The 24,913-nt window shown below is 39.5% G+C and overlaps 1 protein-coding gene across 2 annotated transcripts in view; it reads right to left on the minus strand.

Annotated features, from left to right (window-relative positions):
* The window catches only part of blw (ATP synthase subunit alpha blw, mitochondrial), a 373,048-nt gene that overhangs the window by 149,615 nt on the left and 198,520 nt on the right, over window positions 1–24,913 (minus strand). For both annotated transcript variants that reach the window (XM_090378871.1, XM_090378872.1), the window contains one exon: window positions 16,631–16,797. In XM_090378871.1, coding sequence (XP_090234997.1) covers window positions 16,631–16,797 — 167 coding nt within the window. The remainder of the gene's footprint in view (window positions 1–16,630; window positions 16,798–24,913) is intronic.

A 24,913-nucleotide genomic window follows, 5' to 3' on the forward strand; every position in this document is an offset into this window, starting at 1 on the left:
ATGGTTCTACAGAATTGGCTCTCTCGTTCCTTTGAGAACACCAAAGTTGTAGCCTTTGCCGATGACCTTATGATCACTGTCTGGAAAATCTAGGTGTGCCATTGTACATAACGTCAATCTGGCCCCGTCTGATCTCTCCTCCTGGGCAGCATTGAACAAATTCCACATTAACCCAAGTAAAACCAAAATGATGCTCTTTAAGCACAAGCTAGACCTCAGGCGACCACAGGTTAAAATCTCTGGAATCCGGTTACCAATAGTTACTGAAGCTACCATTCTCGGAGTAGTAATTGACCACAAACTGAGCTTCCTGCCACACCTCGCCCATCTCAGATCAAAAGTCAAGAAGCTCTCTGGCTCCATTATTTGTATCTCCAAGAAAGACTGGGGCCTTTCCAAGAGGACGCTTCGTCTCTACTATAAAGCAGTCTTCCTGCCAATCATCACATATGCAGCCAGTGCCTGGTTTCACTAAGTTGGCTTGGTCAAGATGAGAGACAGATTGAGTTCCAGCCAACGTACAATGCTACTGGCTACCGTTAGAGTTTGCAGAACAGTTTCTACAGCAGCCATCCAGTTCACAGCTGGAACTCTTCCTCTGGATTTGTATGCCGCTTACAGAGGACTAGTATTTAGAATTAAAAACAACATCCCCACTAAGTTCCTTGACAGAGCTTTATCTTAACACAGACCCAAAAGCTGAGAAAGCCAGATGCTACGAGTTAGTGAACATCTGGCAGACCCACTGGGATACATTCCAGGTTGGAGTGGTTACTAGAAGATTCCTTCCTAATGTCACCTTTACATCCTCTAATTCGGTCCAATCCTGGCTTTCCCTCACCATGGATACTTCATAGTTACTGAACATGGCTCTCAATGAAAACTGTACCAACTAGGCCTCTGCACGACTGACCTGTGCTACTGGGGAGCCAAGGAGATCATATAGAGTGGTCAACACCCCTGGCATTGGGCCTGAAGTGGATTAGACAATGGTTTTTTTTTTTTTTTTTTTCTTATCCTCCTTGCATTCTGTTTAGTCAGCCACTCCATGCTTACTTTTATTTATTATATATATATAATTTTATTATTTTTTTTTATTATTTTTAATTAATTTATTTTTTATTATTTATTATTATTATTTTTTTATTATTTATTTTTTTTTTTCCATAACACAATTTTTTTTTTGCCCCTCTGGAATGGGCCTCCCAGAGGATCCTGCTGGCAACATCATGTGGGTCAGAGCCTCTTTTGAGACAATACATGCATTACTGGGACTGGCCCACCTTCCCGTGGTGTGGACGAGTACCCAGAATCATCTCTCCAGGTGATTGATGCTTCTGGGTAGCCAAGCGGCCAGACAACAACAGAACACACATAATACACACAAACCTTCGTCACACATATCCGGTCCATTTGTAGTGATACTGTTCTTCACAGAGATACAAGGCAGAGTTGAACAGATGTTCTAGGTGCTGCCCTTTACAAAAACACATGTCCACTTCCCATAAACTAATAATACGGTACACACTCACACAAAGTTATTTATAATGCATGAAGTCATTTATTTCAGATCTTTCGAGTTTGTTAGTTCTAATGACAAGCTATAAAATTTAGAGTAAATTTGATATGATTTTACCAGAACAAAAACTACTGGAGTTATGTGCCAGGAAAAAAAATTAAAATTTCAACACAGATTGAGATTCTGGTAACCTTCAAAAAAGGTTAACTTGTCAAAATGTTATATATACATAAATAAATAAAATGCGTGCGAGTAAAAGTAAATTATATGTTTTAGATTATGTGCGTGCACGTATGCACACACATTAACAGGTTGTAAATAATTAAAACTGCCAACACAGATTCACTGATAACACTACAGGCTTTATCAGCAATGAGATACACTATGCAACCAACCTTGTCCCGAATTCAGCAGATGATATACATTACACGAAGGCAGATTCAATCAAGGTCATTGTCGAATAAAATCTGAGTGAGTGTATAAGGCCCAATCAGATGGTTAAAAGTGGTAAAATGAGCATTTCTAAAATGGGTATACTAGGATATAATTAATGGATAAAACATTGTCACATTGCTTGCACATAGGAGGGTCATCAGCCCTTAGCCAAAAGCAAATTACTTCCTAAGCAGAGCCAAGCAAGAACAGCATCTTTTTTACAATCCCTACGCATAGTCTGCCATAAGTGGATCATATGCTTAATCTGACAGTTTGCTTCTAACCTGCCGATGCCACAAAATCTTGCCACCAAGAATGCAACTTATGCTGAATTACTTACCAGTGGGTTACTCCATAGCCATGTGGGAAGGAGCGGGCAGTGCATAGCACACGCTTCTTGATTAGACCGGGGTTCGAGTCCGTGACCACCAAATACGGAGGATGCGGAAAGGTCAGGGAATGACCACCACATATTCCCGGAGCAATATGGCCTTAGTTGCTAATGCTCATAAAAACCAAATAACAACTTACCAGTGATCTGCCTACGGAACTGACAAGTCAAGATTATTTGTCAGGGTTAATGATTTCGCTGAGGCATCACGAAAATAGTTTCCTCTAATCCTGATGTGGCTGGAGATCCAGCAGAAGCGACTATCGAATCTGCCTTCATAGAGTGTATGTCATCTACTGAATCTGAGATGGTGTTGGTTGTGTAGTGTAATCAGTGAATCTTTATATATAATAAATCGTTGGTGTTGGCAAGTTTATATGCAATCCAAGGTTAATGCTATAGTATGCAATTCTGCAGTTTATATGCTACATTAGGGGGAATCTGCTCAGATAAAGAATTATCTGAAAAATACAGCAGCAGCAGATCTCACATGCCCACATGATTTGATTAACTTTGAGCCATCTGTGTAAACTGGCAAGAAGTCAGTGTTCAACATGGAATTCTGAATAGAGCCGATTGGTTTAGATTTTATTGGCACATTCGCAACTATAATGCGTCTGAATAGAGGTGAAGGTAGCAGATTTTGTATCATTCTTTAGTGCCAGGATGGAAGGGGCTACGTTGGTGGTTGAGCAACCTTGTTTACCACGATATTAAGCTGTAAGTGACTCCTGGACATTAATACCAAATTAACAGTTGGCAGTCCAATGTGTGTTATAAAGATTTTCTCATCATGGTTCAAAAATGGATGTCCACGCACGTGAGGTGATACAGCAGGGAGTTCAGCTTGAAGGTATAATGTATGGACAACAGCTTTTCTCAAAGTGCCAAGGATGGTTCAATTGCTTCAGCAAACAGATTTTGGAGAGGTGATGTTCTGAATGCACCAGCAGCACTACAAAACTTGATACCCATAATCTATTTGACTTTACAAGTGCATGACACAAACAGAGTAAAGTCAACTTCTTGTCAAATTTGTCGAATACATTTGTATTTCTACAAATTTCACCATTGAAAGTTGAAACAATTTAGACAAAAACAATAATAAAATCTGGAAATCTCAAAGTAAAAACGATCAGGAAATAAAGTAATGCTGAAAAATGTGTCTAAAATTCTACCCATATATGAAGATGATGAAAGTATGCATGTGTGCAAGTCCTTGGATTAACCGTACATCGGAGAGACTCTGCTTACTCACCACAGAGGCTCACATCTGGTGATTAGTATGGGCTTGGCACACCCAGGGTCCGGAGCTGCATATCAATCATTCTTCTCTTTCATTGTTATTATTATTAGCTACATAGTGCAAGGAAGCCTGAGGCTTATGCTGCAAAGCCAAAAAAACTAGCCAAAAAAAAAAAAAAAAATTTCTGCGAGAGTCAAATTTTTTTTCTTTTTTTGTGGTTGTTGGCGCATCGGCTTCTGTGGCCATAATGCACCTCCCAAGGTTTCTGCAGTACTTTGATCCAAGCCTGAGGCTGGATTCGAACCCGCTACCTTTGGGTTGCTAGGCAGGCACTTTACCCACCCGGCTAGCCCAGTCAGCCAGAGAGAGAGTCAAAAGTAGAAGGCAATCCTTCAAGAAGAAAAACCAGGAAGTGATTTCTTGGTTATTTCTTCAAGAAGAAGAAATCACCAAGAAAGGGAAGAATAATGATCCTGGGTGTGCCAAGCCCATACTCACCAGATGGAGTCCCTGCGGTTCTTGATGATTCCCTTCTACATGTACTTCTGCCCCCCCCCCTCACTGGGTAACTAATAATAATAACATTATAAATAATAATATGTCAAAGTTTTCTCAGCCTCCCTAAGAAAGGTGGCGGGCAACACAAGGGGACATTTAAGTGCACCCATGTCCATTTTTGTATGCGCACCCGCATATCCAATTACGTATATGCATGCCATTCACATATAAATAATATGTCAAAAAACGTTCTCAGCCTCCCTAAGAAATGTGGCGTGCGCATGTCCATTTACCTATGCACGTGTCAATATACGTGTGCGCATGTCAGTATACGTGTGCGCGCACCAATTTACGTGCGTGTACATTTACGTGCGCAAACGCTGACATTCGCGAGTGCATGTGCGCACAAATGGCATGCCATGTGTGCGTGCGCATGTCCAATTTCGTATACGCGTGTCCATTTACATATAAATATGTCAAAAAGTTCTCAGCCTCCCTAAGAAAGGTGGCGTACGCATGTCAATATATGTATGCATGTGCGCATGTCAATATACATACGTATACATTTACGCACGCAAATGCTGATGTCCACATATGTGCACAAATGGCATGCCATATGCACGTGTCCATTTACATATAAATAATACATCAAAAAGCTCTCAGCCTCCCTAAGAAAGGTGGCATGCACTTGTCTATTTACGTGCGCAAACACTGTATGCATTTACATGCATGCATTTGCATGCGTCCACATGTGCATATGTGCACAAATGGCATGCCATATGCACGTGCACGTGTCCGTTTTTGAATGCATGTGTCCATTTATGTATGCACATTTCAATATACTGATGCGCATGTCCTTTTACGTACACGTACATTTGCACATCCATTTACGTGCTCAAACGCTAACATCCGTGTGTGCATATGTGCGGAACTGGCATGCCATGTGCACATATCCATTTTTGTATGCGGGTGCGCATGTCCATTAACATATGCGCATGTCAATATATGTATGTGCATGTGCATTTACATATGTGCATGCACATATCATTTACGTATGCGCATAGACAAGTTAGAAGACAGAGCCATCTACCATTAACCAGTGAGTGGTCAGAGATAAAATTGGATACGTAATTACAAAAAACAACTGGCAAACCATAGGATGGAAGCTTATTTAGAAGACCTTTATGCCAAACACGAACGAAAGCCTTGGAAATGTCAAGAGCAACTGCTTGTGTTTCACCCAACTTTTCCATTGAATTTGTCCATAAATAGGTAACATAAGCCAGAATATCACCAGTGGATCGACATTGACGGAATCCATACTGGCGATCGTTGATCAGACGGAATGTTTCTAGATAGTTTAAGAGTTGGCGGTTAATTGATTTCTCCATTACTTTAGAAAGAGTAGAAGTAATTGCAATGGGACGATAATTGGATGGGAGGGATGTTACCCTTTTTAGGAACTGGCTGGATATGAGGAAATTTCAAAGCAGAAGGAAAAACACCTTTGGAATAACAAAGTGAAAAAAGGCGGCAAAGAACAGAAGTTCAGGAGCTCAGGTTTTGAGCATTACAAGTGGAGAAATATCATCAGGACCTGGAGCTTTCTTAGCATCAGATTCATCAAAATCCTTCTGACATCCTTTTAAACGATGACCACAAGAGGCATTGCATGGAGTGTACTAGGAATGGTTTGAGGTGATTTACTAAGATCATCAATATATGAGTTGGAAGAAAAATAGGATGCCAACAGGAACTAGCTGGATATGAGTAAATTTCCAAGCAGAAGGAAAAACACCTTTGGAATAAGAAAGTGAAAAAAGGCAGCAAAGAACAGAAGTAAGTTCAGGAGCTCAGGTTTTGAGAACAAATGAAGAAATACCATCAGGGCCTGGAGCTTTCTTCATGTGACATCCATTTAGGCCTAAATCTTGAACAGTATTTCTTAGTTCTTAGTTGGTATGAAAACCCTAGTAGCTTCCAAGATTAATTCCTTGAAGGCTTCCCATTTAGAATTCTCTGTTATTAACATCATCAGTAGGTACCACTGTTATGGAATTTAAAAACTGGCTGAGACCACTGCAGACACCTTGATGGTAGTTACTCTTTAAATAAATCCTGCATCAGTACATTAGTGGTCACTGTCACCTAGTGGTTCTTTTATCTGCAAATTCTTAATGCATGAATAATCACTGCTGATAATAGATCAAGAGTGCTGATCTGTTACCAGCAGTGATTATTCAAGGTGTAACTCATCCTGGTTACACCTTGAACACGTTCCTGTAGAAAACAGTCATCTTATAAATCTGCAAAAGTCCTGCTAGTGTGCGAGTGACCAACCCACAAGTTCCAGTCAATATCTGGGAAGTTAAAAATCCCCATTACAAGACATTCTGATTTTCTCGCCCACTCTGTTTCTCTGCAAAATTGTTCATTATACTCTTCAGAGCCATTGGGTCTAAAACACACTCCTCTCATTTTCCCTTTTCCTGTGTTTATGTCATACCAAACTGACTCAACATTGCACTGTCCAATGTCAATTGGATGCACTTCCTTAGATTTTATGTTTCTTAACTAACAGCATAACCCCTTTCTAACAAGTCTATCCTTTCTGTGCACATTGAACTACCCAAATTCCAATTCTGCATTCCTCATATCTGTGTGACACCATGTCTCTGATCAGTGGTGTATCCAGGTATCATTGTTAACAGGGACATGGCAACCAGGCTTTTGAGTTTTTTTGTTGTTTTTTTAGAATGCCTCCTTCTGCGTTCTTTTTCTTTAATTTCAAATGCATATTCCCGATATCCACCTTTGATGTCTTGACCAGCACTTCAAATTCATCAACTTTATTTACTATACTCCTAGTATAAATAAAAATGGGTGCTTGCCCTTGAGAATAAGGGAACTGGGAGCTCGTCAGGGACTCAAGACTCTAGCAACATACCAAGTGATGCACTCCTGATTCATGCCCCAGAACAGAATAACCAGGTACAAACTACTCCGGTACAAAAGGACTTAGTTCTATTAGCGAACTCCATTGTCGGGGAAACAGAAAATATTTTTTGTAATAAGGATAGGTGGACTAGAACCAGGGTATGTCTGCCAGCAACAACTATTAATGATGTCACCAACAGATTGTCAGATTTTAAGGAGGGTAAAGAGAGTATTATTATTCATGTGGAGACTGACATTAAGCATAAGCAGTGTGATAATTTTTTAGAAAAATATAGAACCATTCTGAAGAAATGCTGCGAGTTAGGTCACAGTGTGTGTGTGTGTGTGTGTGTGTGTGTGTGTGTGTGTGTGCGCGCACACACACACACACACACACACAATTCTGTCCAGGCACAGTAGAAGGGATTATATGCTGAAAGCCTTGTAGATTAACTCAAGACTTGAAGGACTCTGCAAGTCTTTTGGGGGGAAATTTCTATCAGCTTGGCCCGCACTTGTAGGTAGAAGAAATCTGTTTTGTAGAGACGGGATATATTTAAACAAAGGTGGTGCAAGAGTTTTTGCCAGTATTATCGAGGATACCTTAAAGGTTCAGGGAAACTGCTAGTTTGAGGGGGACAGGGGTAATATAGATATGCATTTATCTGATAATATTGGACAAAGTAACACTTGCACATACCTCAAGAGTTCTTGTTTGTTACCGCAACAGAACATTATGTTCTGAGGTCAGAAACGTTTCAAATGAGTGGGCAGCTAATGGCAGGGAAGAGAGTTTAAATAACTTTAAGGGGGTGTGTCAGGGTAGTTAACTATACAAGAACACTAAGTCTTAATTGTTTGTACAGTAATGTCAGAAGCGTTTACAATAAAATTAGCGAATTCGAACTGCTGGTTAGGACAAGTAATGCAGACATAATAGGGCTTACGGAAACATGGTGCCATCCGAAAATAGGGGATGAGTTTCAGTCCGGTATGTATAATGTATTTAGAAAGGGTTGTGGGGTCATGCTTCTTATCAAAAGCAGCCCGAGCACAACGAAAGCTTTCTTGGATTCAGACGTTTCGCATGCTAGTATAGAATTTGTATGGTGTGATATAGTTCGAAGCAAAGCTATAATGAGAGTAATATACAGACAAGGTGATTGTGAAGATCGTGATGAGAGCCTCTACATGCAAATGAAGTGGGCAAGTAAGCATCAATGTCTTATTATGGGTGATTTCAATTTGGCTCTAATTTATTGGAGCAAATGGAAAGGAAACTTGATATGGTGGACAAAATTTTTAAATCAACTAGATGATTGCTATTTGTATCAACATGTCAGAGAAAGTACTAGGGAAAAGAATATTCTAGATCTCAACATCGCCCATGAACCAGATGACAGTAGGGCTGACAGTACAGGAACCAGTAGCAGGAAGTGATCAAGGAGATCTATGGTGGACGATGAAGAGAGAGGCAGCAGTAGTTAAAGGCAAAGGAATGGGTTATAATTTCAGGAAAGGAAATTATGACACTAAGCTGTCACATGGCCTCTATTAACTAGTAGAAATCACACAGAGTGAAGACAACTGAATTATGGTATACCTTTAAAACATTAATCACAGAAGCCTTGAATGCATATATACCATTAAAAATACTCCATGGGGAAGCTTCCAAGTTGGATGAATAATGAAATTGCATATTACTTGGGTAGAAAAAGATGATATGGAAAAGTTAGAGCAATAAAAAGTTCCAAAGCCTATAACAGCTATAAATTGATTTGTAATAATGCCACAGAAAAGGTTAGGCTGGCAAAGGAAGATTATGAGGATCCTTTTGTAATGGATGTGGGATAGTATTACATACCCCAGCTCAATTTGCAGATGAATTCAACAATTACTTTGCATCAATATTTACAGAAGAAAAACCCTTCATGTCAAAGAGAAATTATGGGACTGAAGTCAAAAGATATCTAATTAATGATATTTAAATTTCACATGATTATTTAATGAAAAACCTTTCAAGCCTACAGGCCAGTAAGGCTCCTGGGGTTGCTGGCATATACCCTATCATCTCAAGGGAGGCAGCAGGCGAGTGCATTGAACCATTAAGGCTAATTATGAGAGCATCACAGGACTCGGGAATGATTCCATTGGATTGGAAAAGTGCCAATGTATCTCCAATATATAAGGGCGGTGCTAAAAGTGTAGTGGGAAATTATTGGCAGGTCAGTCTAACTTCAGTAGTAGGGAAAATCATGGAAACCACGATCAAGGGTGCAATTCAGAATCATTTAGAATAGAAATGGAATTCTGAAGGATACTCAGCATGGTTTTGTAAAGGGAAAATCATGTTTAACTAATCTGGTTAGCTATTTTGACGGGGTCACTCAAGAGATGAACTTAGGGAATAATTTCGACAGTTTATTTGGATTTCAGCAAAGCATTTGACTCAGTTTCACATGAGTGGTTACTTTATAAGCTGGAACAGGTTTGAATCGCAGGGAAAATCCTTAGATGGATAGCTGGATGGCTTCAGGGGAGGAGGCAGAGGGTTGCGATAAGTTATTCCTCAGATTGGGTTGATGTAAGAAGTGGGGTTCCCCATGGATCAGTATTAGGACCACTGTTTTTGATTTTTCATAAATGACATCAATAGAGAGCACAATGTCTAAATTTGCAGATGATGTAAATGGTAGAGTAGTAATGATCACTGCCAAGCAGAGCATCTTCAGAGTGACATAGACAGACTTCAGGAATGATCAGAAAAATGGTAGCTATGCTTTAATGCAGCAAAGTGTAAGCTATTACACCTTGGAAACAGCAACCCCAAAATAATTATATATATACTTGGTGGGGTTGAACTAAAGCTGGTAATGGAGGAAAGTGACTTGGGTGTTACGATATGATCAGACATGAAGTTCTCCGAGCATTGTAGACAGGCTATAAGAAAGGCACATGGTTTCCTATCGATGATTTGTCTAACAATTGCTAGTAGAGATAAGGGCATCATAATCCCATTATAAAAGGCTATTGTTAGACAACACTTGGAATACTGTGTTCAAGGAGACTGCACCTAAACAAAGATGTTCTGCTTCTTGAAAGAGTTCAGACTAGTAACTCACCTGGTCAGATCGGCAGAAGGGCATCCATATGAGAAAAGACTTTGAATATGTGTGTTGCAGAGCTTGTAAACTAGGCAACTTAGAGGAGACTTGATTGAGGTGTTTAAGAATGTGAGAGGCATAAGTAAAATGAATGAGGAAGAAATTTTCACAGTTATAAATGATTCTACAACTAGGGACCATAATTTCAAGTTACGGGGGGGGGAGATGTTTAACATTAGAATTGGTAGAGATGCATGATGCAAGAAAGCAAGCTTATACAGCAACAGTCAAAAAAAAAAAAAAAAAAGCCAACCCCATCCCATTTCACTGATCCATTCATTCCAAATGTACATCTAGTTCTGCCTTGAATTTATTTAAGCTGTCAACTTCCACAACTACAGATGGAAATTTGTTCCAACAATCACCTACCCGCTGGCTAAAGGCAAATTTCCACACATCTATTCTACAACTCTTCCCTCAGTTTGAATCTATGCTCCCTCAGGTCTTTAATCTGAGCAAGAGGAAGAATCCCATCAGCATTGAACATGCTCAATCCATTCAGGGCCTTATACACCTCAATCAGATTGCCTAGTCTCCAGAATCTGCAATTTACAGAATTCAAGCATTTCTTCATAAGAGCACCTTGTTGCCCTTCTCTTCTCTTTTCTTGTTGCCCTTCTCTTTACTCGTTTTAGCAACTCTACATTCTTCCTAAAATGAGGCCTCCAGACCTGTACACAGTACTCTAGTGTGGCCTGACCATTGCCTTGATTAACAGGATAATCACCACACCCTGTCCCCGGCTAGCAAAATTCCTATATATCAATGACAAGACTCCATGACCTGCCCCAGAAGCCCGTCTGCACTGCTCAGCAACCCCCCCCCCCCCGTGACGGTGTGAACTGCACCATTACCCACAGGTCTTTTTCACTTTCCACTTCCCTGAGTGTAGTAACACAGTTTCAGTATTTCTCTTCAGTTATTGCTACCCACATGCAGTACTTTGTATTTGTCAATGTTAAGCTTCAGTTGCCACTTCTCAGCCGATCTGCCAAACTTATCTAGATCCAGTTGGAGTAGTATACTGTCTTGACTATCGTTAACCCTGCCAACCTTTGTATCTTCTGCAAACTTGGACACTAAACCTGATATACCTTCCTCAATATAATTGATAAATATACAAAACAACAATGGGCCCAACACCGAACACTGGGGAACTACACTAATAATATTTGTCCAAGAGCAGTGTCCATTGATTACCATTCTCTGTTGGCTCCCACTCAACCATCCCTTTATCCATTATAGCAACTTACCCTTAACGCCATACCTCACCAATTTGTACAGCAGTCTTCCATATGCAACACTATCAAAAGCTTTCCTGAAATTCAAGTATATGATATCAAAATTTATTTTTGGCATTCAGTTCCTTTGTGACCACATCATAGTATCCAATCAAATTGGTCAGAAAGACCTCCCTTTAACAAACCCGTACTGTGTCTTAACTATTACTGCAGTTGTCTAGATTAGAAAAGTGCAAATGTATCTCCCATACATAAGGGTGGCTCTAAAAGTGAAGTTGGAAATTATCGACCTGTCAGTCTGACTTCAGTAGTAGGGAAAATCATGGAGGCAATGATCAAGGGTGGAATTCAGGATCATTTGGATCGAATTGAAATTCTCAAGGATACTCAGCATGGTTTTGTAAAGGGAAAATCATGTTTAACAAATCTGGTTCGCTATTTCGAAAGGGTCACTCACGAGCTGGATTTAGGGAATAATTTCGACATTGTTTATTTAGATTTCAGCAAAGCTTTTGACTCAGTCCCACATGAGCGGTTGCTTTATAAGCTGGAAGAGGTTGGAATCACAGGGAAAATCCTTAGATAGATAGAAGAATGGCTTCAGGGCAGGAGACAGAGGGTTGTGATAAATGGCTATTCCTCAGATTGGGTTGATGTAAGAAGTGGGGTTCCCCAAGGATCAGTATTAGGACCACTGTTGTTTTTAATTTTCATAAATGACATCGATGAAGGGATAGACGGCGTGATGTCTAAATTTGCAGATGTTAAAATTGGTAGAGTAGTTAATGATCACTGTCAAGCTGAGCTTCTTCAGAGAGACCTAGATAGACTTCAGGAATGGTCAGAAAAATGGCAGCTATGCTTTAATCCAACAAAGTGTAAGGTATTACACCTGGGAAACAGTAATCCCAAAAAAAACTTATTCACTTGGAGTTCAACTAAACCCAGTACTGGAGGAAAGGGACTTGGGTGTTACGATACGGTCAGACATGAAATTCTCTGAGCATTGTAAACAGGTTGCAAGGAAGGGCCATGGTGTCCTATCGATGATTTATCGAACTTTTGCAAGTAGAGATAGGGACGTGATAATCCCATTATATAAGGCTTATGTTAGACCACACTTGGAATACTGTGTTCAAGTATGGAGACCGCACCTAAAGAAAGACATTGAGCTTCTTGAAAGGGTGCAAAGACGGGTAACTCGCCTGGTAAGATCAGCAAAAGGGCGTCCTTATAAAGAAAGACTTTGAATATGTGGGTTGCAGAGTTTGGAAACTAGACACCTTAGAGGAGATTTGATTGAGGTGTTTAAGGCTCTGAGAGGCATCAGTAAAATGAATGAGGACGAAATTTTCAAGATTATATTATAAATGATGCTAGAACTAGAGGACATAAATTCAAGCTACGGGGGGAAATGTTTAGATTGGACTGCAGGAAGTTTTATTTTAGCCAGCGAGTTATAAATTACTGGAATAAGTTGCCTTCATGGGTGGTAGAGGCCAACAGTTTGGGGAAATTCAAAGGTCATCTGGATAGTACTTTCAGGTAAGGGAAGTGCATAGGATGATAGGTTTAATTTCCTTTTTTTTTTCTTTTTTTTTAAATTAATTATTATTATTTAGTTATTTTTTTTTTTTTTTGGCTGGTGCAGCAAAAGCCATAGGCTTTCTTGCACCATGTGGCCGTTACTAATACTAATTACTAGATGATCCTGCAATGCTTCTTTAACCAATGATTCCATTATTTTCCCTGCAACAAGTTAAACTAACAGGTCTATAGTTCCTTGTGTCACCTTTTGAACCCCCTTTGTGAATTGGTGATACATTTGCAAACCTCCAGTCATTGGGGACCTCCCCTGAGTCCAAGGAAGCTCTCATAATTATGGCTAAGGGTTTGCTTAATTCCTTTGCTGCCTCCTTTAATATAACTGGCTAAATTCCATCCACCTCAGGTGCCTTTTTTATATTTAAATTCAATTTCTCCTCCACTTTGCTCTCAGTTATTACAAAATCACTTAGCTTCCTGTTAGTTCGATAAACATCTGGCACTCCCTTCATTGAATAACTCCTCATGTGTGTATGCAGATGCAAAATACTCATTCAGTTTATCAGCTACCTGAGCATGATCATCAATAGTCAGCCCATCTATGTTAAGTGGTCCAGTCTGATTCATCCCTTTCCTTCTAGAGTTTACATAAGTAAAGAACTCTTTCCTTTTTTTCTTTGCATCCTTTGCAAAGATTTCTCGTAATCTGCCTTTGCCTGCCTAACCTACTTTGACTTGATTACAGACTTTGTTTATATCTGTCATAGCCTTCTGTGTCACCTGATACTTTATATGCATCCCATACATTCTTCTTCTCTGCCACGAGCCTCATTAATTCATCTGACATCCATTTAGGCCTAAACCTTGAACAGTATTTCTTAGTTGGAATGAAAAGCCTAGTTGCCTCGAAAATTAAGTCCCTGAAGGCTCTCCATTTAGAATTCAACATTGGTAACATCATCAGTTGATCCAACTGTACAGAATTTAAAAACTGTCTGAGACCCCTTTAGTCACCTTTCCGAAAGCAAAAGCCCTTCCCTTTAACCTTGATGGTAGTTACATCTTTAAGTAATTCCCACATCAGTACATTGTGATCACTATCACCCAGTGGTTCCTTTATCTGCAAATTCTTAATGTATGAATAATCACCGCTGATAATCAGATCAAGAGTATTAATTCTTCTGGTTGCCTCTCAAACATGTCATCCAATAAATCCCCAAAAAGTCTTGCTAGTGTGCGAGTGACCAACTCAAGTTCCGGTCAATATCTGGAAATTTAAAATACCCCATTATAAGACATTCTGATTTACTGGCCCATTATTTCTCTGCCTATGATTGCTCATTATACTCATCTGATTCATTAGGCCACACCTACTTTCATTTTTTCCTTTCCCAGTGCTTAGGTCACACCAAACAGACTCAACATTGCATTGTCCACCAACATCAATTGGATGCACTTCCTTAGATTTTGTGTGTTTCTTAACTAATAGCATAACCCCTCCTCCCCTCCTGTCCTGTCTCATCCTTTCTGCACACATTGTACTCCCCAAATTCCAATTCTGCACTGCTTATATCTGTCTGATTCCACGTCTCTGATATCCCAGCAATATCTGCCTTTGATGTCTTGCCTGGCACTTCAAGCTCATCATATTTTTTAATTGTACTCCTAGCATTACTTAGTTAGTTCCTACTCTCAGTTAGCCTAACAGAGCCCATGTATTTACTTGTTCCACTACGACTCCCAGCATTCCTGGAAACCTCCATTACCTTGCTTTCCAGGCTGCTGCTCATCCTAATAGAAGCAGTGCAAGAATCGCTTTTGCCTCTGTTAAACTTTTAGTCTGTGTCCCCCCCCTCAAGCCAGCAGTTTTCCAACTTGCCTAGATAGCATCAGCAAATATTTTTGCACCCTTTCTATTTAAGTGTACCCCATCCCTGTATAAGCAGTCTCTCCTGACAAGCACAGACCAGGTTGAAAAAAAAAACAAAAATTCTACTCCTCGAGCCTTGCACAATCTCTCCAGGGCTGAACTGATTGACAAGGCTCTCATCATATACTCCCTCCTATTGTGTCTGGGCAGAATTGCAGACACTTTCACATTCAACCCTAACTCGCCACTTTTTTTTCAATATTGACCTGTACTTGTTGAGTAAATATGCAGATCTCTTACTCTTAATGTCATTAGATAACAGGACTACTCGTCTGTAGCAGGTGGGTTGTTCTGGTGGTTTCGTCGGATTTTTAATTATAAGTTTGATATTCGCTTTTTTCCAATCCTTCGGGAAAGTCCCGGTTTTGGGGCAAAGGTTGAAAATGTTCAGTTGGGAGCTATCTCCACCACCTTCCTAATAATTTCTGGTTCCAAGAGATCCGGACCTGGACATTTCTTACCTTTAATAAGGTACACAGCTGATTGTAATTCTTCTGGCGCAAAGTCCTGTTCTTTATCTTCCATGCGGTAATCTTCATTTTCTCGACACATGATTTGTTGGGCCATCTGCGGGTCTCCGAGAGTTGGAAACATCTCCCTGTGGTGTTGTGGTGGTGCAAATTATCTCCCCCCTGGGGAATTTGTTGGTGGTGACTTTATAGACCACCCCCCCAAGGGTTGGTGTTACCTGTGGTTGTGACCAGGTTTTCCCAAGAAAGCTGTTTACTCCTGTATATGACTGAAATGTACTGGTTTCTGGCTTTTGTAAATTTCCCACAGTGGGTTTACTTCAGGAGCAGGCCAATAGCATCTTGCTCTCTGTGAAGCTTTTCTTTTGTCCTGGACTTGTTTCCAGTCTCTGGAGGTCCAGGCTTCACCATGGTACAGCATCCGGAGCAGGTTTCCTTCATTTTATAGCAGCATTTGCCACTTTAGTGATGATGGCTGTGAATGTTTTTTGGAGTTGGTCCGGATCTTGGAAGCAGTCTTTTCCAGTGAGAACCTGAAACCATTTACCATTGCCCAGGAGTTAAAGCAATCAATGGCTTGAAGTTCTCTCAATAGCACCTGAGTTCCATGACAGGGTAAATGCTGAAGGTTCGTCAACATGCTGTGCCTTTTATTGAAAAATGAATCACTTAAAACAGGTCCTTGCTTAATCTCTCCTCTTGGCAAGAAGGACAGAGAAAGGATGGATCCTACTTAAACTTGGAAAAGATGACAGGATAAACAATTTTTATTAAACACAGGAAGGTGACTCCTTAGATTCTAAAGATCTTTTAAAAAACCAAATCTCCAAGTAGTGTCATATGCCTTTCCCATATCGTAGAACAGTGGTTCCCAAACTACTGAGATCAACAGACCCGTTCAAAAATCAAAAAGGTTTACAGACCCCTATATATAACATGTGTATGGTCAACCACCGTTTTGCGGACCCCCTGCAACTGGTCTGCAGACCCCAGTTTGGGAAGTGCTGTCATACAAGATGGACACAAAAACACCAGGTGTTCTATTTTTAGAAAAGCATCTTGAATAGATTTTTTTTATTCAAAATAAAAATGGTCCAAAGTGGACCTGTTCCTTGGGAAACTATACTGAATATGGACTTAGGAAAAATGGTATCAAGAGATCATTTCTCCTAAGTAATTATTATTAAGTTAAATCGTGGCTAAAATCATCCAATTCTAGAATACTCCTGTTCTAGGCACATAAAGTAAACTTACCCAGTTTGTCTATCACCAATAATAAGTTCTCGCTGTCCTCTTCCAATTGGCACTAAACTGTCAACTGCCTTGATTCCTGTTAGCATTGGTTCCCTTACTGAAATGCGTGGAATGATACCAGGTGCTTTGGTTCCAACACGAGCTCTGTTCTTACAAGCTAGTGCCCCCTAAGAACAAAAATATATATAATTCATACATTAAATTAAACAACCATATCTAATTTTGTATTTTTGTAAGTGATTCAGTACAAAAAAATTTTCAGAAATGTAAGAATCAATTTAAAACCTAGACATAACTGAAATTGAATTTCAGTTTTCTGTATAAGTTCAGAAACATTATAATGAATAGTAAAAGTTAATTATTTCACAAATCCAAAAACTATAATACTTGAACATATAATAAAATTGCCTTTTGCAATTCAATCAAGAATTGTCATATTAAAGAGTGTTTTTAATTAAGTTACAGTGTCTACTTGTTTTTAGGATTAGGCTGTTCACCTGTCTTTACTAGCATAGTTAAATGTAAATAAATGAGAAAAAAGCAAACAAACAAATCACTACAGGACAAATGTTTTTCCCTTTCTGAGCCCCTTTAACAATAAAAGAAAAGTTATTTTTAAATACACAAATTGCCCTATTTTGTTTCTTCTTTTTCATCAATATTCTATGGTAACCTCTAAAGGCAGAACTAGACAAACTTTTGGAGCAAATGGGTGGTTGAAATAGGAAGGTTCATTTGGCCGATGCTATATAAGCTTGCTTTCTTGCATCATGTGCCTCGACTAATTGCTAAAAACAAACTTGTCAATCCCACAGAAAAAAAAAAAAAAAAAAAACCTAGGAAGCAGGCAGTCCCCTGGTGGTGCCCTAAACTGACTATACTCAGATATGAAGTTTTCTGAACAGTGCAGACAGGCTCATGGATAATTGTCAATGATATACAGGAATTTTGCCAAGCAGGAATAAGGAGGTGATTATTCCATTGTATAAGGCAATGGTCAGGCCACACCTTGAGTGCTGCACACAGGTCTGCAGGTCTCAATTTTAGGAAGGATGTAGAGCTGCTGGAATGAGTACAGAGAAGTGTAACAAAGGCTGGTGATGGGAACAACAGATTTCTCTTGCCAAGAAAGGCTTAAGTTCTGCAAATTACAGCATCTGGAGGCTAGGCACTTGCAAGGTGTATAAGGCCTTGAATGGTTTGAGCAAGCTCAGTGCTTATGGGATTCTTCCTTTTGCTCAGTTACACACTTGAATAGGCATAAATTCAAATTGAGGAAAGACAGTTATAGATGTGCAGAAATTTGTCTTTAGCCAGTGAGTGGTTGATTGCTGGAACAAGCTTCCAGCAGTCGTGGTAGTTGGCAGCGTAAATAAATTCAAGTAGAACTAGAGAAACTTTTGGAGTGAATGGGTGGGTGAAATGGGAAGGGTTTGTTTGGCCAATGCTATACAAGCTTGCTTTCTTGCATCATATGCCTCTACTAATGCTAAAAACAAACTTATCTATCCCACAGGGGGAAAAAAATCTAGGAAGCAGGTAGTGACCCTTAACTGACAAACTGAGGGAAATGTGCATCAGGCAAGGAGACATTTTCAAAGAGCCAAAACATCTTGACCACAATGAGGTGGATGCATAGAGATTCTTATAGAACTATCAGGAATTAACAACCCTCATCAGAGAAAAGAAAAAAGAATCCTGGAGGCATTTGGTGGGGACGTCTGGAAACAATGACTCCCCAAGGATCAAACAAGTTTCCAAGAGGTGATTAACTGAAACAACTGTCAAGCCATATGGAATCCCAACCTTGTGTTGGGCTGAATCTGTTAGCAACATCTTAGACAGTATTATCCAGACTGGGGCTGGGGTGTATTTCCCTGCCCAGTTAGACATAATAAAAGAGAATACTGATTATGACAATGCCAATATTGAACCTCTATTTACTATAAAAGATTTAGAAATATATTGCACTATCTAAAACCAAAAACAATAAATGCCCAGGTTTTGACCTATTACAGATTGAAATTATCAAAAAAACTAGCAGAAATAGTACCAGATAAATTAATAGCACTATATAATAACTGCATGAAAGAAGGTATATTCCCAAAAATATGTAAAAAAACTGAGGTAAAAATAGTTCAAAAACCCTGAAGAACACCCCTACTGATCCTAAATCATACAGACCAAAAGTCCTACTCCCTGTATTACAGAAAGTCTATGAAAGATAAATATACAGCATATTATCATAATACTATACAGAAGCAGACTTACATTGCAACAATCAGTATGATTTTAAGAAAGGCAATTCTATGGAGGACTTATGAGGAGAAATATGCTGACAATGTCTACTGACTTTGCTAGGGCATTTGCCTCACTCTGGTGGCCTAGTGTCCTCAGAAGACTCCACCAGTCAAATATCCAACTAAACCTCTATCAGGTAATAACAGCTACCTCAAAGACAGAAGTGTCTCAGTTCATACAAGGTTCCATGAACTGATATGACCTGTGAACAAAGGCTGCCTGCAGCATTCAATCCTTGGCCTTCTTCTGGATGAATTTCTGCCTTGAATCTGGGCCCTGGTGACAAACGTAGCCTTTGGAGATGACTTGATTATCCTTGTAAAAGGTAATGAGCAGTTGTAGATCAAAAATCAAATGGAGTGGGCACTAATGCACATGCTCAGGATATTACCTAAAAAAACTAAATCCATACTTTCAAAAGAAAACCTAACAAATTAAAATAAACGGAAAAACCATAAAAATGGCATCAGAACTAAAATATCTAGATGTTTTCGACTCAAAATTAACTTTTTATCCATATTTGGTGTACTTTGCAAAAAAAATGAAACTACATGATTGAAAGGATCAATAAGGCTGACTGGGGGCTCAAAAGAAGGACCTCCTGACATATGGAGCAGTGTTCTTGCCTGTCATCACTTATAGAACCAGTGCATGGTTCACCCATAGTAAGAAACAGGAATAAATTACAATCAATACAGAGGAATATACCTCTGTATTGATTCTGATAAATATTACCAGGTCATTTTATAGTGGCAGCCAGCACAGCAGGTGCTGACTGGTTCTCCCACTTTACTCTGAAGTAGCCAAAAAAAAAAAAAGAAAAAGGGGCTTATATTACAGACTAAAAAGAGGCATACCCACAGAACTTGTGGGGATAGCCCTTCATACAGCTAACACCATCAAGGATGAAATTAAAAAAAATAACCACAAAGCTTCTTTAGCCATGGCAAACAGATTGGGAGCAGGAACCAGATGTTGTTTGATAGCTATTGGCGCAAGAGCAGCTTAGACTATAATGCGCCTAGTCTAGGTTAGAGAGTTTCATATTTCGACATTTTTCATTATGTTGTTCAGAAGGAAGCCAAGATTTTTTTTTATAATTACGTAGCTTTTTCGTAAATGTTATACTATTAATTTTTATGTTTTGGTAGTATCCGATTAACTTAAGGAAAAAGAAAACGTCGGTAATATTTGGCGGGTTATCTAAAATTGTTTTGAGTGTTAGGTTGTTCTATGCATTCATTGTTATTTGAAAGGCTCTTATACATTCTGAATTTAATCTTGGACAGTTCACCATGAAGTGATGTACAGTGAGCGGAACTTGACAGTTTTGACATTGAGGAGGGTCTTCATCTGTGAGTAGGTAAAAATGAGTCATATGGGTATGCCCGATTCGCAATCGAGCAAGGATCACTTCTTTGTGTCTGTTTGATCGGCAGCTGGTAGTCCATGGTCAAAGTGTTTGCTTAATTACACGAAGTTCGTTGTTAGTTTGATCTTGCCAGTGTTGTTGCCATTGTTTTGAACTGCTTTGGTGGATTAAGTACTTGTAATCGGTATATGGTATTGAGTGAAAGGCATAGTCATAGGTAGCAGCTTCTCTTGCCACTTTACCTGCTCTTTTATTTCCAGTTATTCCTGTGTAGCCTGGGATCCAGCAGAATCTGATCTTGTGATTTTGTAATAGCTTTGATACTGAATATTGGACCTGTTGTAAAACTGGATGTGCTTTTGGCATTCTGCAAGGCAATGACAGAGCTAAGCAAGTCAGTGAAAATTATGCTGTCTGCTATCTGTTCATGTTTAATTTTGTTTACGGCCATCAAAATGGCTTGTAATTCCACTGTAAAGATACTGCATTCTTTTGGGAGTTGTTGGATGAGAGTACAGTCTTCAGAGTGAATCGCAGCTCCTACACAAGTCTGTTTTTGAGCCATTTGTGTATATGAAAGTGTGATGTTGACATTTTTCTTTGTATGCTGCATGTAGTTGCTGGTAGTTTGTTCTCGGGAGATTTGTTTTCCCCAGTATTGAAAATGCAGGTCATACGAAAGTTGAATTATAATCCACGGTGGAATGATCTGTGTAGTCGTAGTAGCTATGCTATCATAATTAAGCTCTCAGCTTAACAGTAAATATTTTAGACGGATGTTGGAAAATCTGTTTATTCGTGGGTGGGCTTGGTATAAGTTTTCCCAGTATGATGAAAACAGAATCTCTATTTGGATGATTGGTGGTGATGGATTCTATCTTTACAGCATAGTATAATTATAAGTTCTGTCGTCTAAGTTGTAGTGAAGGTTCATGGGCTTCTGTATATATGCTTTGTACAGGTGAAGTGCAAAAAGCTCCAAGTGCTATACGGAGTGCACTGTGATTTATGGGATCTAACCATCTCAGTGCACTTGGTCTTGCGGAGTCGTAAACAGGTGCTCCATAGCCCAGCTTGGAACGTACTATTGCTCGATAAAGTTTAAGTAGTGTATGTCGATCTGCGCCCCAAGTTGTTGCAGAAAGAACTTTGAGTAGGTTTAACTTCTTGATGCAAGAATGTCTCAGTTGCTTAATATGCTCAAGGAATGTCAGTTTCTTATCTAAGAGAAGCCCTAAGAATCTTATGTTTGGTACAACTGGGATCATATATCCGTCAGGTTTAAGTTCAGGATCAGGGTGTAGGTTTCGTTTCTTACAGAAGTGTATACATGCAGGTTTTGTGTGGAAAACCTGAAGCCATTTGTATGTGCCAATTTACTTATTTTATTTATTGCTCCTTGCAGCTGCCTTTCTATGCTTCGCATATTCTGAGAGAGAGATAGGAAATACTGAAATCGTCAATGTATAAAGCAGTATCAACGAGTTTTGGTATATGTTCAGTTATGGAGTTTATTTTGATAGCAAACAGGGTTGTGCTCAGCACAGACCCCTGAGACACATCCTCTTGAGTGAAGACTTTTGAAAGAGTATTCTGCAACCTAACTTGAAATGACCTATGGTGTAGGAAATTGAATATATTTAGGAAGATGTCCGCATAAACCAAGGTGATATAGGTTTTGAATAATTCCATAACACCAGGCCGTATCGTAAGTTTTTTCTAAATCGAAACAGATCATTACATGGTGTTCATTTTGGATAAAGGCATTCCGCACACTGTTCTCTAATTTGAGAAGTAAATCTAGTGTTGAACGATTTTTCTTGAAACCATGCTGTGCTGGACTGAGAAGGTTATTACAGTCAGATTGGCAGCTTGAATTATTTTATTTGTTACATATTGTACTGCTGCATCTAACGGATTTTGCTTGACAGTATCAACATTGAGTTTTGCAACAGATTTATATGTTTCCCATCTAAGAGTTTTACAAGACTTGCATGACTAGTGCCATCATGATGATTATTGGATAGTGATCACTACTGAGAGGATCACTGTGCACTGACCAGTCTAGTATGGGAAACAGTCTTGGAGAACATAGAGACAAGTCTATAGCTATGCTATTTCCTGATGGGAGATGTATGTGTGCCATCGTTCAACAAAATTAAAACATTATTTATCCATTTTTCAATTAGCTTTCCTCTCCTATCTGTGGTTGTGTTACCCCCCCCCACATACACAGGGCTGTGTCAGTTAAGGTCACCTAGTATACAGAATGGGGTAGGTAACTGCCTTACTATATCTACTAAGTCTTGTTTTAATAAATCTTGGTTTGGTGGGACATAAATTGTTATACAGTTATGAGGGATTTAGTGGCTATGCGTACTGCAACTGCTTCAAAGGTTGTTTAGTGGGACAATCTGGGAAGGAATGTGAGAATTTACTAGTATTGCCACACCATCATGGGTTGTGCCGCCTGTTACTCTGTCCTTTCGATATGCTGTATAGTTCTTTATTAAGGTCAAGTCTTGGGGTCTGAGGTAGGTTTCTTGTAAGCAAAGACATAGTGGAGCATACTGCTCGATCAGATCGTGCATGTCACCTATGTTAGTGCGGAATCCTCTACAGTTCCACTAGATTATAGTTCCCATTATTTAGTTTTGGAGAAGGTTTCAGACTGTTTCCTAGACTTTATGCTTTTCGAACTTTGATTTTTCCTTTGGAAAATATGGTTTACTGGTGTTCATCTCTTCTTCCACGAAAATCTCTAGTACTGATTCGTCTGCTTTGTTGATCGTTTCTGTCTCCATTTGTTTAGTTGATTTCTGGCTTATGAAATTAAGTTTTCCTTGAGGGACTTTCATTTCTGAGTGTTTTGCATCAGGAGGTATGGATAGTGGTGTGTTGGTGAGTTTCTCTTGATGTTTCAGCTGGGATGTTGTAAGCAGTGCTTTTGCTCAGTCTGAGATGGACTTCTTTGGAGGAATTGTAAAGTCTGTTTGGGTTTCTATTGTACGCCGATTCATTATGAGTGCATAGGAAAGTCTGTTTAAGATAGTTGGGAGTACAGTTCTCTTAGCTTCTTGGTATGTGACAATGTTCTACTTTACATCATTGAATTTGCTTTTCTCTTTTCCAATATTCACAGTTGTTGGAATAGGCAGAATGGTCCCCCTTGCAGATTGGACAAGGGGGGACCATTTCTTGGCTGAACAGTTCTGATTGCTGTGTTCCTGAGACCCACAGTTGGAACAGATAGCAACCCCATGGCATGCCATTTGTGAATGACTATACTTTTGGCATTTAAAGCAAAGCAGAGCAGAGGATTTGGAATATATGGTTGGATGTTACAATTTAGATATCCAGCCTTCACAGATGTGGTTGGTTTAGGAGTGTTAAATGTTAGTATTAGATTTCTTGTAGGGGTAAGTGTCCCATCTCTAGTAACTTATCCTCCTGACAGCTATGACATCTTGATCTTCCAGTTCAGTTTTAATTTCTTCTTCAGGGACGCTGAAAAGGTCCCAGTATTATGGGGAGAGACCATTACTGGGATCCCGACCAAATGTTTTAATTTGAAGCAGTCTTTTCTGCATATTTGGCATTTGCTGTCTCGACTAGAATGTCGCCTGATTTCAGTCGCTTGACATTTTTAGGTATTCCAGCCACACTCTCTAAACATTTCTGGATAACAAATGGCAACAGTTTTCCTAATGGCTGTTCTAACACAGAATGAAAGACAATAAAAGTAGGTGCATGAAGAGATGTCATGTCCTTTTTTTTTTGCCTTTTAGTTGCAACAGTCTCATTTGTCCTCATTTTTCCGATTCAAAGGAGTCAGATCTTTGGGATCTGTGCTTGTAATGTTTGGATCACTCATGTTTGCTTCTTTTAACCCTGGGAGTGAGAGCTTTTCCTCTCAGGTTTCTGGCCTCACCACGGGGAGACAGCAGTGCCACCTAGTGACCAAGCATAGTTAGTACAGTTAAAATATAAATAAAAGAAAGGTGTCTTTCCTTTCTTAGGACCTTTTGTGCTAATACTTTTTAAGCACTTATATATATTTATATACACAGAGAATCCGCTTTAGACTCTGAAAATCTCCCTGTAGCAGTAACCAGAGGTCTGGTTACCAAAAGCTCACTGCCACGGGTGGCAATAGTCAGCCCAAAGCCACCTAGTTGATACGGCCCTGCACTTTTCGCAACATTTATAGACGGCTCACATCTCCCTAAAGGCAATATTAACCTCCTTAGGGTTGACTGACTGACAATCAAATTGCACCTGTGGAGAGACTGAAGACTGGGCAGACATTCTATACAAATGTGCAATTTGACATTCCCAGAACACAGTTAATAGCACAGATTGGCCTCCTTCCCAAGGGAGAAGAATATGTACTCAAAATAAATGAGGAAAATTATAAAGCTTTTGCAACCTTCACAAAAGTATTTGAAATGCAGTCCAAAGACTGACACTTCAGCCCGCAACAGTTAAACAACAATCAATAGCTAAAATCTCCCATGTCTCCCACCACACCCGGGTGATGACTTTAAAAATTGTCAGGATAGCTGTATTCAGTACCCTGACATGACAAAACCGAATTGACCTGGTTACCC

The sequence above is a fragment of the Mastigoproctus giganteus genome, chromosome 8 (genome assembly GCF_048544385.1).
Source record: "Mastigoproctus giganteus isolate SK-2022 chromosome 8, ASM4854438v1, whole genome shotgun sequence".
Taxonomy (NCBI): Eukaryota; Metazoa; Arthropoda; class Arachnida; order Uropygi; family Thelyphonidae; genus Mastigoproctus; species Mastigoproctus giganteus.